Genomic DNA, 14,428 nt, shown 5'->3' on the forward strand with positions numbered 1-14,428 from the left:
GAATGCTCAGTAACGCCAGCTGCTATGATTGGCACTACCGCCACCCGGCAATGATGTTTGAGATATTCTGCTGGGGGTAGATAGCTGAGAACACAACATCAAATCAAGGAAACCAATTAATAAGCGCATTTCTGAAGCTGATGCTTTTAGCCGCTGTGAGGAAAAAAGGGCAATGTGATCAGGGGGTGTTACAAGAGCACACTTTGGGAGGTAACGTGTGAGTTGATGATGATGTCTCTCAGGCTCAGCACTATTGTCATTTTGGGCCAGATAATTCTTCACTGTGGGCGCTGTTCTGTGCATTCTAAGAGGCTGAGCAACGTCCCTCGCCTCTACATGCTAAATGCCGGCCCCGCCCCTCCCTCAACTGTGACAACCAAAAATGTCTCCAGATACTGACACGTGTGTCCTGGGGAGCAAAAGTGAGCCCTCCTGAGAATCACTGAAACAAAAGAGAATTCAGATGTGAGAACAGGTGGTGGAGAGGTGGACTTTGAACCTGGAGGACATGAGGAGGCCTTGACTCTGACCCTAATCCAGGCAGTTGCAAAGATGAGCCAATTCCTGGAAATAAATCTCTCTCGCTAAGTATTTAATAGATTGTTTCTCTGCAGAACCTGACTGAGTCAGTGGAAGAACTGGGATGTCCAGCCTTAGTCACCCCAGCTACCCGTGTCCCCGGGGAGACCCAGCCCCACAGGAGCCAGTTCTTCTGTTACCCACTCCCTCTAAACTCTCAGCAGGAATGAGACCCTTGGCCGATGTGGAAGGGAGTGGGGTGCAGCTGGCTGAGAAAAGAAGACTAGGAAGAGAACTCGGAGACCTAGAGCTGGCGATGTGTTTATTTCGGGACACCTTTTTACCGGGGGCCCCTCACAAGCCCCCAGCCACAGAATAAACAGACACAATAACTTGAAATCCAAACCAGTCATACATAAATAGGAGGTTGGCAAAGGAAAAAGAGGAAAACAAACGACCGTGCAGTTTCCTATGTGAGTGTGACCAAGTGGCAGCGCCGTACCCACACCCATTTCTTCTCCTTCTGCTCCCACGCGGGGGCTCTCTTCTGCTCGGAACGTCACCTTCAGGCCCGACTCAGCAGCCTGCCGCCACGTGCTGGCAGCCACCTGCCAGTCTCTTGGACAGGCGGGTGAGTCAACAAAACCAACATGGGTTCTTCTTAAAAAATAAACGTACGGAAAAATGCTTTCGTGGTTCTTCGCACCTCCCAGCTCTGTTGGGCGAACGACGTGTCCCCGATCCAACCAAACACACACACTGAGCGCAGGCCGCGGGTCGGGATGAGAACGTATTGCACACGGCCACCCGAGTGGTCCTGAGAGCCCCTCGCTGCACAAAACCCAAATACTGGCTTTTGATCCAACGATCACTTGCCTGTCGCTGGTGGTGGCGTATACACTACAGACCCCCCTCCCCAAATCCAACTGGCCTTAGGCACACATTCCACATGATTACCCTGCGCTATCAGCCAAACTCAACCCCAAGCCTGGGTTTAAACTCAAGCACTAGAAGCAGGCAGAGGGAAGTGGGGATGTTGGCGTTAAACCTCTGTCTACCCTTCAACAACCTTTTACCTCGGGTTCTACAGGGGAACACAGCATCCAAAATGTGGAATCTTCTGGAACCCAGAGACTGAAAAGTGGTTCTCTCCAACCACACACTTTTGAAAAGGGAGCTGTCACCCACCCGTCAGTCACAAGCCGAGATAAAAACCTACAGCCCATGCGTGGGACAGGCAGTGTGGCAACCAACATCGTTTTTCGCCAAAAGAATTTTCAAGTATCACAAAATCCCTGATACAGTATGTAAACAAGACTTCTTACTGAACAGAGAGCTAGGTCACTTCAGGAAGCAGCAACACGTGAAAAGTCTAAAAGGGGCAGGGGGGCTCGACAGTAAAGGCAACACAGCTGCTCACTGGGCCTCAGAAGGCAGATGCGCAGGCCCCACCCACACCTGGCCCCCTGCACGGACACCTGCCCAATCCATCGGGGTCCTGAGAACACGTCAGGTGCCCCTTCTTCTTCTTCAGTGGTGTAGCTGCCATCGGCAAAGAGTAAAGGAGTCTTTGATGCTGCACACCAGACTGGTGTCTGCATCCAGCTCCCAGTCTCCTGGCCTCTCACCAGGTGTTTCTTGGTTCTCCGGGCCCTTGCTCCAGGGGACGGCCACCGAGCCAGCCCCCTGGACCGCAGGCACGTGTGGAAGACGTTTTCCGGGGGAATGCTCTTGGGCGAGGTATCTCATTGACTGTTCTGCTCTGGGTCTCTCTGATTGGAAAAGAGCACAGACCCTCTCCAATCCAGGGCTACGAGGCTCTGCAGGGACAGCCTCCTAGTTGCCTTGTTCCACTGAGCTCCCCTCGTCAGCATCCTCTTCCTCTGCCCTGGGCCCCAAGTCCTCCCTGGGTGGCCCAACAGGGCCCTATCTGTCAAAACAGCCCGTAGGGAACGCGTGACTCCCACTGAAGTAGCTGCTTCTGTAGGTGGTGGTGAGGCAGTGCCGGGGCTCGGCTGCAATGGCCATCTGCATGCCGAGGGATGCAGGGAGGGGCACAGGGCACACGTCCAAGGGCTGGAGAGAGGGGTATGGGGTGTGGACGGATGAGCCTGTGCCTCCTGAGAGCAGGCTTCCTGAACAGTGGGCCTGCAGTGAGTCCCGATAGGCCAGACACAGGTCCTGCACAGGGGTCTGGAACTGCCCCAGGGCCACTGGCGTCGGCTGGCTGAGGGTGGGGTAAGCAGGTGGCTGGAACAGCATTTGTGTGGGGGATGGGGATGTGCCGGGCACCATCGCCAAGGCCTGGCTCTTGACTGTGACGGCATCCTTGAGGACATTGTCATAAGCTCTGAAAGGAAAGGACCCAGGTGAGACTCAGAGGCGAAAGGCAGACACCTGAGAGCACCTCCACCTGCCCCGCTAAGTGGGGTCTGTGCGCTGTCACCGCCGGACCTTGCCCAGCCTGTGCTCACTGCCTCCGGCCTGGCCTCAGTTACTGTCCTACACACCTCAGGCCTCGGATCTCCACTTGGGTCCACGTCCTGTAAAGACCTCTGCTGACACCTCAAGACTAGCTTCGCTGTCCTGCAGTCACTCTGTCCACCTCCCTCACAGTCAACACCCTAGGTGATAACCTCCGGGTTACTGCCCGGCCCTGCGCCCCGCTGAGCGTGAGCTCCAACGAGGAAGACCCCATCTGCTCCTGAGCGCCGCTGCATCCGCAAACCCAACACAGCGCCTGCCCAGAGGGCAGAGCTCCTGGCGCTCTGATAAGCCCTGCCTCCACCTTCAAGGCACTTCCAGCAGCTCCTGGCCCAGCTGGGTCACTCCTGAGCTAGCGGATCCCAAGCAAGTTGCCCACAGGGCCTCAGTTTCTCCATCTGTGAAGGGGAATGTAAGATAGGGGCCCGAGGAGCTGCAGCAGGCCTGGGAAGGGGGCTGTCCCAACGCGGCAGCCATGAAGAGGCAGGGCTGATGGCTGAGAGCCCTGGGATCCCTGTCAGCAGTCCGACCAGGCTGCATTCTCTGGCTTTGAGTAGTTTCTCAAAGGCACAGGTTTGAAGACAAGGCCCAGAGAGTGGGACTGAGACTTCAGGAAAGTGACACAAGGGCAGCTTCATCTGGAGGCCAAGAGGTGGCTCCTTGGGGACCTGGGCCCGTGTTCAATGGGGCCAAGCATCTAGGAGATGCTGCCACCTGTCAGGTGGAAGAGGGACTAGGTGCAGCCAGACAGGATCTGTCTGTCCTATCTGTCCTGCTCCCCGAGGTCACCACTGAGCTCTTTCACCTCTGACACCAGTTTCACGGTGTTGGGTCTACGAAGCCTTGAAGCATCTTCTCTGACACACTGAACGTTTCCTCCCCGAGATTCCCAAGGAGGCTGTGGCCTCTTAAGTTAAGCCACTCTGGGCTTAGCTGGCTAAGAGGTCAGCTTTGTGGCCACACCTGAGAAAACAGCTTATAATGACAGCCCCTCAGTGTGATCCTCCGTGGACTGATCGATACACTGGGACTCACATCAAAGAGCCCGACCATGCAGAAGACTGTGCACACGACCCCTCTCTCCCTCACTCCTCGACCCTAAAACTGTAAACCCAAGGCTGCCCAAAACAGGAAGGACCAACGCCCCACACCCCAATGCTATCAGGAGTCCCCATGACCCACGAGATGTGAGACTCTAGCCAGGGGTCCACCATAAGCCTCAGACTGCAGGAAATTGCCTGAATTGGGCCTGAACTTACACCAGCAGGATCTCGATGCATGTGCTGAGATGTTCCAGGGAGTAGTTTGAAATCCTCTGCAGGTCTCTGGTCCAGTAGGGAGAAAGCTGAAGGCAAATTCTAGAGGCCCCAACGCAGGCCGCTGCGACCACAGAAGGCTGGAATTTGTAGAAAATATGATCTGAAAGAGAATCGGAGGGAGTCGGCATCCTAACCCTTTGCCTCCTGGTGCCCTGCCTGCCTGGCGCCCCCTACAACCGGCAGACAAACGATTAGATTCAAAGCTGTTTACTGCTGCGCTGCGCCGCCCCCACCGGGCCACACACACGATGAGAGAGTGCACACGGCAGCGTGGAGTTCTTGAATCTTAAACACCTTGGCTCTCAGTCTGGGGGGTCTCTGATGCCAGTCAGCCCAGGGCAGTGACTTTCACAATATGGTCCACAGCTTCTGCGGGCCGCAAGGGGCTTGCTGATGGGTTGCAATGGGACCACAGAACACCTGTCCTTTCTTTGGTTGTTAGGTGTGAGTGACACGCTATTTCAGAGGTTACTTATTAATAGTAACAAAGCCTGGCCCACAGTAGGCACTCAATAAAAACCTGTTGAATCAATGAACGTGTAAATGAAGGATTATAGCATTTTGATAGTCGTAACTAGAATGGACACTTGACTTACATTCACTGAGGAATCCGCCCCCCACCACCTCTGCTTTACTTAAGTATGACCGACAAATACAAACTGTCCAAGTAAATAAGGGGCACAACGTGAGGCTTTGAAATATGTATACACTGTGAAGTTATCTGAGAAACCTTAATGTTCCACACTAAGCTACCTTTCAACTTGGCAAAGCCGGCGCTACTGATGAGCAATTTTCCTGAAGGACGCCTGGTTATCAGCACACTGCCATGCTGCCTTAAATTGTTTATGGTTTCCAATGACTTCGACTCTTGCCTGTTAAAGTATGAAATCAGTCAGGGTGGTATTATGGTGACAGGCACAGCCCCAGGGTCGGACTCTGCAGGTTCAAATTTTAGCAATGACCCAGGGTACGTCACTCCACCTCTTGAGCATCCATTAAGGAAAGTGACTTGTAAAATGGGGACAGCAGAAATGACTTTTAGGTGGAGTCACTAGAAGGTTCAAATGACGTAATGGATGCAAAGCACTAACATAAAAGAGCCAGGTACACAGTACGCACCCAATTAATACTTGATAGCACAATTGTTGACACAGTTAACACATGACCATTTCAGTCTGTGGTGGGTTACTGGGTGGCTGGTCGACTCAGCTGTATCTCTGACCCAGTACTTTACCTACCACCTAGATTTTAAGATACTGCGAAGAGTGAGATTCACATACAAGTCCCCAAATAGGGTAACTTCATTGCTAAAGCAGATGTAAACATAACCACCTCCCCCACCCCCCTGTATGTATGATGACAACTCTTCCAGACTGACCGAGCTACACCTCTGTCTTATTTAGACCTGCAGTGCTGCAGGTCACCATAAAAAATTACCAGGTGACCACTAAGTTTGAAGGATACCGTGGCCTGTAATAAGCTGCTGGTTCTCTTTTAGATGATTGGTAACATAGTAGGTGACTCCTTGTTTATCCCTTGCAGAGTGGGAGTGACTTGGGTACATGGGCTCCAGTCCATAAGGACTCCTGGGATGGACATGCATGCCCCCTGGTGCCACACGATCCTGGCCTCTGGTTGGCTGGGGAAGGGGTGACAGGTCCTGACATTGGGCCCCACCTTGCAGGGTGACCTCCAGGAAGTAGTGGGCGTACTCCTTGAGGCACTCTTTGGTCTTGCGGGGGCAGGTGGTGGGCCAGCTGTGGCAGTGCTGGTCCTTCTGGCTGACAGAGGCCAAGAGGTAGTAGTCCAGGAAGTGGGCGGGGGTGGGCAGGCAGAGGTTCCAGCTAAAGGCCTCCAGGAGCAGCAGCTCTGTGCTCAGGAGCTCCTTCTTGGTGAGGGTGAAGTTCTGGCTGCTCAGGATCCTCGTACTGTTTATCTGCTCCAGCTTGGGTACGTGGTCTTCCCTATCCTCGAATTTACCTGTGGGAGAAACGGAGGTTGCTGGCAGTCAGCACTGGCCTGCCCCTGGGCATTTAGTAAAGGGCCACCTGAACGTGCCTGGATGGTGCTGGTAGGGAGGACAGGAGGCCAGAAGGCCCCACTGCCAAGGGAGGATGAACACATACGCTGGTTCTATCAAACCTGAGCTCGAGCCCCCAAGCCCTCACTTCCAGCTGTGTGATCATGCACAGGTATCTCGCCCTCTCTGTGCCTCCGTTCTCTCAGCTGTAAAATGGAACCTGGACCTCATAAGGCTTTTGCCAGATGAGACAAAACACATACCCAATGCTCAGACCAGCATGTGGAACACAGAAGGTACTCAAGAGTCGTCAGCGCCTGCAGTGCGGGTTTGGGGGATGCGAGGGATGGCTCATGACTAATTCAACCCCAGGACTGCTCAGACGGTCAGGTCGTAGTCAGAATGACCCTGCAAATCTGACCCTGTCCCCCCAGATGTGGAAAAGCCCTTCAATAGCTCCCCGATACCACAGTACTGAGTTTAAACTCCATCGGTGGGTTTTCAATCTGGGTCCTCTTGGAAACAGAGTGCTTGGGAGGTGAGCCTCAGAAAGGCTGGGAGGTGGGAGAAGACAGGAAAGGGGAGAAAGCCCAGAAGCGTACTTTATCAGGCATGTCATCACCGTGGACAACTAATGGAGCCTGCCCCTATGAGAAACAAGATCGAACATGAGCCTCCGTCAAGGGAACCAAGGCTGTGACAGACCAAACCCTCCAACATTGTCCTCAGCACAGAGAAGCAGCCAGTGGTGGTGGGGAGGTCAAGGGCACTGACGGTGCAGGTGCTGGGGCTACGGGTGGGAAGTGGCAGCCTCCACTGTGGGAGGCTCTGCAGCTGTACACCCCTCACCATGGGGAAACCACGCACACCTGGCTGGGGCCTCCGTCACCACAGTTTGGAAGTCATTGCACTCTCCTGGCCTCCTCTGCACGGGCCCTCTGTCTGGGGCGCCCTTCCCCATCCATCCCCTCTTCACTGGGCTATCCTCACCTTCTTCTCTACCTTCAGAGTCACCTGGAAGCCTTCCCTGACCACAGTCCCCATGCACTGCCCAACCCCACCTCAGCCAGCCAGCCCCGAGTCCTGGCCTCGCTCTGGTCACCTGTGGCGTCCCCAGTCCAACCTCACTGGGTGCAGAGCAGCTGCAGCGCGAGTGCCAGCAGAGGCAACTGTGCCGAGAGCACATGTCTGTGCCAGCGCAGGGAACGGCCAACAAAGCATCCGCACACCTGTGTGCAACCGCCAGTGCTTCCGGCCCAGTTCTCACCAGGCTCTCAGGCTTCGCAGGAGAGAGGAGGAGGGAACCACCACAGACTGCCCTCCAGCAGAGCCAGCAGAGTCCGCAGGAAGGCTCAGAGGCATCACTGAGAAACGAAATGCCCGCTCTGGGAAGCCTGTGGTCCATCTTCTCAGCGAGCTTGACCACACCTACTAAGTGGATGGAGGTGGCAGGACGTGAACCTCTGGTCTTGGACAGGGAGGGGCTGAGTGAGTGGGAATGGACGACACAGTGAAGAGCGGAGACAACGGCCAACCTGTTCCTGAGCAGTGCATGCCCCCAACCCCATCTCCTTTCGGAGCCCCATCCATCAGGCACCACCTCCAAAACACACAACTTCCCTCGTCGTCACACTCAGGGGCGACGCAGGCAGGGAAAGGCAAGGTCAATGCTGCCCAGGGAGAATAGCCTCTTGTACAGCTGAAGTCCTGGGCTGGGGCCTGGCTGACCAGGCTTGGCCTCATACCCCCCCAGCGGCCTCCACCCCCAAGTGTAGGACCCAGCCACATGGAACTCTGACCTCTCCAGCTGGGAGTGTCGGTCCCCTCACCCACCTACCATGTGTCCTCCAGAGCTCAGCTCAGGGGCCACTGGATGCCGTCAAGGCGCTTCTCACACTGAGCATGCTCATTTAATACTGAGTGTCGATATTCCTGGCTAGCAGGTCAGTCATCAACAGGTCTAAATCCCATGAGGACAGGAACCATGCCCCACCCAATCGCTGCTGTGCCCCCATGTCCCAGCACAGTCCCTGGCACACAGCAGGTGCCCACTGAATGCTCATTGAGAGAAGGAATCATTCTCTCTAGACAGTGAAAATTCAGGCCATTCGAATTGTCCTCTGATGACCTCGGATTATCCGTGTGCCCCAACTTTTTTCTCTTGATCGTGTATTCGTTGTGCAATTTAAAAAGAAAGAAAAGCTCTATTTTTTTTTTTTGCAAAGGTTTCCCTGAACCTTGGGCTGATCCGGGCCAACACTGTTCACAGGCACTCGATAGGTATTCGCTCTTCCCGGGCGCAGATGGTGGCTCGGTGAAGGTCACAGTCCCTGCAGAAACGCGCATTGTGCTGCGGGGGGCGGGGAGGGTAGTGAGATCCTTTCAGGGCATTGCTGGCAGCCAGCAACCCACTCCTAGACAGGCAGATGTGCTCAGTCAGATTAGTTTCCTCCCTGCCCCTGGTGCTTTTCAAAGCTTTCAGCGCTCTCCTTTCCCCCCAACCACCAGGCCCAAGAGGATTACCCTGACGTGGAAGCAGCCATGGTAACGGAGTCTGACTTCACCTGCGGCTTCCCAGGGACCCACTAAGCTACCGGACAGAGCCAGGCAGAGGGGGTGATTCCTCAATGTGTTGGCTCTGAACCTAACAGCACTGAACTCTACAGGCCTCTCATTCCCCACCTAGGAAGACGATGCCCCAGGGGGAGAGGAAACAGCCACACAGAATGGAAAGGGCTCGTGGGCCCAGCACGTTAGGGCTGCGTGGAGTTCTGCACTGGGCCGGGCACTGGGCTTTGTGCTGGACACACACTGGGTCCTCCCAGGCAGGTTCTGTTCAGATTCCCAAAGACTCAGAGAAAAGGCTCTGAGAACTCAGCTCCACCCTTAGGAGCAACCCACAGCCTCCGCTCTCAACTGCTGGCCAGCCACTCCCAGCTTAGCAGCTATTCCCCAGCACAAAACATTTCACAGCCAGAAAAGATTTTATGAGTTTCCTGGTGTTGCACATGCCTTGCAGACATCTCCTACCCTCCTCCCATGACCGTGGGTGGGGCTAGTCCTTTGTCCCCAGTGCTGCCACCACCAAGCGCAGCCACTCAGCTGCCTGCTTCTTATCGACAAGACAAACGGCACAGACCACAGATGCCTGGGAATCTTCAGGCAGGCCCCCCAGGAGGCGCCAGGAGCAGAAGTCCAAGTCTTTCCAAGTCAGACAAGAGCCATAGACTCTCTTCAACTTGTTTGATGTATTTGGAAATTTTTCAAACCCACAGAAAAGATGAATGAATTGAGATGACCCTTCACCCAGATTCACTGATTGCTTCACCCACGTCTGGGGGGGTGTGTGCACAAGTGTGTATGTAAAGGTTGGTTCTGCTCAGTCATTTCTAGTGAAATTGCAGACGGGATGTGCCCCCCACACACGTCGGCATCTATCCCGGAGGCCACTTTCCTACATAACCACACTGCTCCTAGCAATCCTAAGAACGTCAGCATTAATGCAAGAACAAATTCTAATATTCAGTCCACACTTGACTTTCTGCAAGGGTCCCAAAAATGTCTTTTATAACCTTTCTTTTTTAAGATACAGGATCCAACAAGGCTCACATATGGTATCTGTTATGTTTCTTCAGCCCGATTCTTTCTTTGTTTTTCACGACACTGACTCTTTGGATGAATCTAGGGCAGCTGCCTTGTTCAAAAAGAAAGAGAGAGAGAGAGAGACTGGAAGGCTGGCCTCCTATTCCGGACTACCTGATGGCTTCCTCATAATCAAACAGTCTGGGCAGGAAAACTGCAGAGACGTGGTTTTCTGCTTCTTACTGAGCCACATCAGGAACTGTGTAACGTCAGTGTGTCCCGGCAATAGCCATGCTGCGCTTGATGGACGGGTGAAGGTAGTACCACCAGATCTCTCCCCTGTAAAGGGACCGTTTTCCTGGGAAATTAATAATCAGTCTGTGCGGTGTCACCTTGGGACTCTGAATACCCTGTTTCTCAAAAACCTTCAATAGTTTGACGTTCGCAGATGATCCACACTCTCCTGAATAAATTCCTACAGTGATTCCGTCATTCCATCCATAGTTTCCTTTTTGGGTGTTCACTTTGCCCCCAATTTGAACAGCAGGTGCCCTACCCACATACCTTAAAGATTAAAAACAATCCTAGCCCCACTGGAGCACTCACCCTGGGTCTGGGAGGCCAGGCACACCTGCAGGAGCACTTAGTGTTGGTGGCAGGTAGCGAGGGTGAAACCTGCAAACGACACCTTTTCAGACCCTCTGCTCACCTGGCGGGCGGACTGCAGTGTGCCCCGCCCCCAGGGAGCCTGGGTGATTCTTGGCAGGTCACACAGTGAGTGGACCGAAACTTGTTTTTTTCCCCTTGCATTTCAGGACCTAAAAAATTAAATGTATCAATTTTGTTCACTGCTATCAGACAGTTTTAAAAACAATTTCCATTTTCTGTCCATATTCAATAAATAACAAAATTAAACTCTTATTTTTTCATATCTGGGCTCAGAGCTCTAGGATAGTCCTAAAAAAATAAAGAAATAATGTAACCAGAAATTAAAAAATGTTAAGACAGTTCAAAGTAACAAAACTCTGACTGACAGTGCTAATGAGCGCCTTCCTTCTGCTTACATTTTAAAGGTTTCCCTCAACGAGTGTGTCTCAATAGATTTTTGTTATTGTTGTTAACAGCACCCCATTTACCTGAAACACACCCAAGGACTTCATTATAGTCAAGAGAAGAGCCTAAAAGGTTTGGACCTAAACTCTTAACCACGCGCTGGACCATGGTGGTAAGACACCGTCCATCCAGCAGGCCCAGGCGGGGAATGCCTAGACTGGCTTTTAACCACTTTGTGTAGTTCAGTGGCACTAAGCGCACTCACACTGTTGTGTAACTAATCTCCAGAACTCTCTTCATCTGGCCAAACTGAAACTGTAGACCCATGGCTCCCTCCCCCCACCCCCGACCCCCAGCAACCACCGTTCTATTTTCTGTCTCTCTGAATTGACTGCTCTGAGCACTGGCTTTGCTTCTCCCACCTACCCTCCTTGCAATCAAGCCTTATTCAGACCAAACAGGATTTCCTGACTTGTCTGAATTAGGGCCAAGAAAAACGATACTCTTAATTGCTTAAATGAGACAAACAAAAACAGGCTTTATGTTGGAAAATTTTAAATGTAACAAAAAAATAGAGAGTATTATAATGAACACCCATGGCTACATTACCATCCAGCTCTAACAATCATCCACATTTACATGGCCTTTATTTTATTGTATTATTTTTTTATTGATTGATTTCAGAAAAGAGAGGGGAAGCGGGGGGTGGGGAGGGAGAGAGAGAGAGAGAGAAAGAGTCAACAATATATCGTTCCACTTATTCCTGCATTCATTGGTTGATTCTTGCATGTGCCCTGACCAGGGATCAAACCTGCAACCTTGGCGTATTAGGACGATGCTCTAATCAACTGAGCTACCCAGCCAGGGTAGAACTAGCTTTTAAAGCAACATACATCTATTTTTCTTTCCTAAAAAAAAGTGTGATGCCTTTAAAAACAGGCAAGGCTACTGGCCAGGCTCTGCTGGACACCCAGAGTGGATGCTACAGTGGCTCCAGTCTCCTCCCTCTAGACTGTGACCTTCAACTCCACCCTCCTACTGTGGTTCCAAGGTTCCCAGAGAAGGAGGTAAAGGAGAGGGTGGGGTCCAAAGCCTTTCCCAGATGGGCCTGCCCCACTGGGGTGGGACTTCCCAAGGCCACACAGCTAATTAGCAAGAGGCAGAGAACTCGAACATCAGGATGTGAGCTACAGAGGGCTGGGCAGCTGCATGCAGCAGGGCTCCCCCAGGCGCCCTCCCCCCAGCCCTGCAGGCTCCTGAAACCCCGGGCCACCCCCCAGGGAGGGCAAACCTTTGAGGCCTGCTTGTTGTGTCCTACACAAGCTACTCTGTTCATTCTGGAAACAACCCCAGAAGACAGGAGGCAGGGAGTGTTTTCCACATTAATCAGAAGCTCAGAAAGGTGGAGCTAGCTGGTGAGGGACAAAGTAAAATGCGGTCTGGCTGTGTGCTCCATGAGCATGGGACCCCGTCTGTGCCGAAGAGCGTTACAGATCTCTGTGACCTAGCACAGCATCTGGCATAATAATGGTAACAGACAGATACACGGCTCCACAAGTCCAGAGCTCCCTAAAGTGCAAGGAAGAAATCTCCAATACAGTCACGAGGGTCCCTGAAATCCCAGCCTCTCCAGACATAATGAGTGTTTCTACCTGGGAGGATGAGGGGGTGTGGCCAGTTGCAGCCCCTCCCCCACCTAACGGCCCCATTCTCCACAAATACTCTGGTCTTCCATCTTCCCGTCTGCTCCCGCGGTGTAGTCATTCAGTCCCAGAGCCTGTCCGCTAAGGAGCTGTGTGATCAACAGGGCTTAGTTTTTTCTTCCAATGACAGAAGTGAAGTTGAAGCGTGAGTCTCTACTGGTATGCTTTCTATAGTGAAGGACCAGCCCAATTCTGCCCCAACCAGCTTTTCATTCAAAAAACACACAAACAGCCCTGGCTGGTGTGGCTCAGTGGATTGAGTGCCAGCCTGCAAACCAAAGGGTCACTAGTTTAATTCCCAGTCAGGGCACATGCCTGGGTTGCAGGCCAGGTCCCCTGTGGGGGGCCCACAAGAAGCAATCACACATTGATGTTTCTCTCCCTCTCTTTCTCCCTCCCTTCCCCGCTCTCTAAAAATAAATAAATAAAATCTTTAAAAAACAAACAAACAACTTTTTGGCTTCTTAGAGTTATCAGAGGCTACAAGGGTGCTTCCTGCTCATCCCCCAAAGGTGCACGGCTCATGTCCAGCAGACAAGGGCCCTTCCAAGGAACCAGGAGACAGATTTTGAGCCATCTGACAGAGAAGGCAGGAAAGGACTCCGAGGCCAGCACCCCCAAAAGGCCGTTTCACTTCCCAATGCGGCACAGGAGGGCAGAGCGCACTGAGGACGGTCCTCCTGGGTTCCGGGAGGCTCGGCCACTCACCGGCTGTGTGGTCTGGGGCAAGTCTGGGGCCTATGCAATGTGAACGACAGAAGGAGGCAGAACCGTGGAGAGGATGGCAGAGGACTCAGTATGCTGAGAAGGGTGCTCAGTGCTCCACGAACACTGGAACTTGCTCTGCTTTGTAAACCTCTGTGAGATTCAGGACCAACTGAGCAATCACGGTCATGGGCTCAAGGACAGATCCTTTTCGGGACAGGATTTCACGTAGGGGCGAGGGCAAGCCGGAGCCAGAGCGAGCAAACCCTCTAGCTCTAAGACAGTGTTTTTATGGCCATTTTCAGGGAAGAGAGGGGGCTGTGAGACCACAGGGGCAGGGAGCCTGGAGAGACCCTGCCACTCTGCCCTTGAACACCTGCTGCAGGCTTGGCCAAGATCTCGGCCACTCCGGGGACCCGGAGGTTACAGAACGTCCTGGAGAAACAAGCCTCCAATCTCAGCCATGCCTGGGCTTCAGGGGCCCACTAGGTCGGTCTGGTGCCTTCCCAGGCTGGGCTCACTGCTCGCCTCAGGAAACAGAGAACAAGCCCCCTTCCTGGGCCTTCCTCCTTCCTCTTTAAAGCAAGGCTGCATCTCTGGTCTCTGGGATGAAATAACCCTCGACAGATACTGAAAGAATGAATGAATGCACATTTCTGACAGGCTGAGTCAATTCCTGAGCACAAGTTTGGAAACAGAGGCTAGAGATCAGACTGGGCCATTTTTCCTTTCGAGAGGAAACTGAAAATGCCTCCCAGGTCAGAGGTGGCACTCAGCCAGCTGGGTCACACACACTGGCTTCCCTTCTGCTTGTGAGGACTTCACTGCCTCAGGATGCAGCAACTGGTGCGGTGACTTCAGGTGGTGGCCTCAGCAAATCTCTGGCTCCTTCTCTGTGTTCCGCTTCACAAGGGACCGAAATAATCTCACTGACTGTCTAAAAGCAGGGGCCATGGGGCAGGCGCCACTTGTCATATAAATAGCTGACATCTGGAGCCAGGGTCGAGCAAGGGCTTCGTGCAGAGAAGCGGAGCTGTCTCCTG

The 14,428-nt window shown here is 53.1% G+C and overlaps 1 protein-coding gene across 1 annotated transcript in view; it reads right to left on the bottom strand.

The window, feature by feature from the left end:
* Window positions 1-826: 826 nt before the first annotated feature.
* CCNJL (cyclin J like) overlaps window positions 827-14,428 on the bottom strand; it is a 49,292-nt gene continuing 35,690 nt past the window's right edge. The window contains exons 4-6 of the mRNA XM_024577127.4: window positions 6,000-6,302; window positions 4,263-4,422; window positions 827-2,869 (exon numbers count right to left, since the gene is read on the bottom strand). Of these exons, the coding sequence (XP_024432895.2) occupies window positions 2,446-2,869; window positions 4,263-4,422; window positions 6,000-6,302 (887 nt within the window). The 3' untranslated portion in view covers window positions 827-2,445. The remainder of the gene's footprint in view (window positions 2,870-4,262; window positions 4,423-5,999; window positions 6,303-14,428) is intronic.

This window comes from Desmodus rotundus, chromosome 6 (assembly GCF_022682495.2).
Source record: "Desmodus rotundus isolate HL8 chromosome 6, HLdesRot8A.1, whole genome shotgun sequence".
Taxonomy (NCBI): Eukaryota; Metazoa; Chordata; class Mammalia; order Chiroptera; family Phyllostomidae; genus Desmodus; species Desmodus rotundus.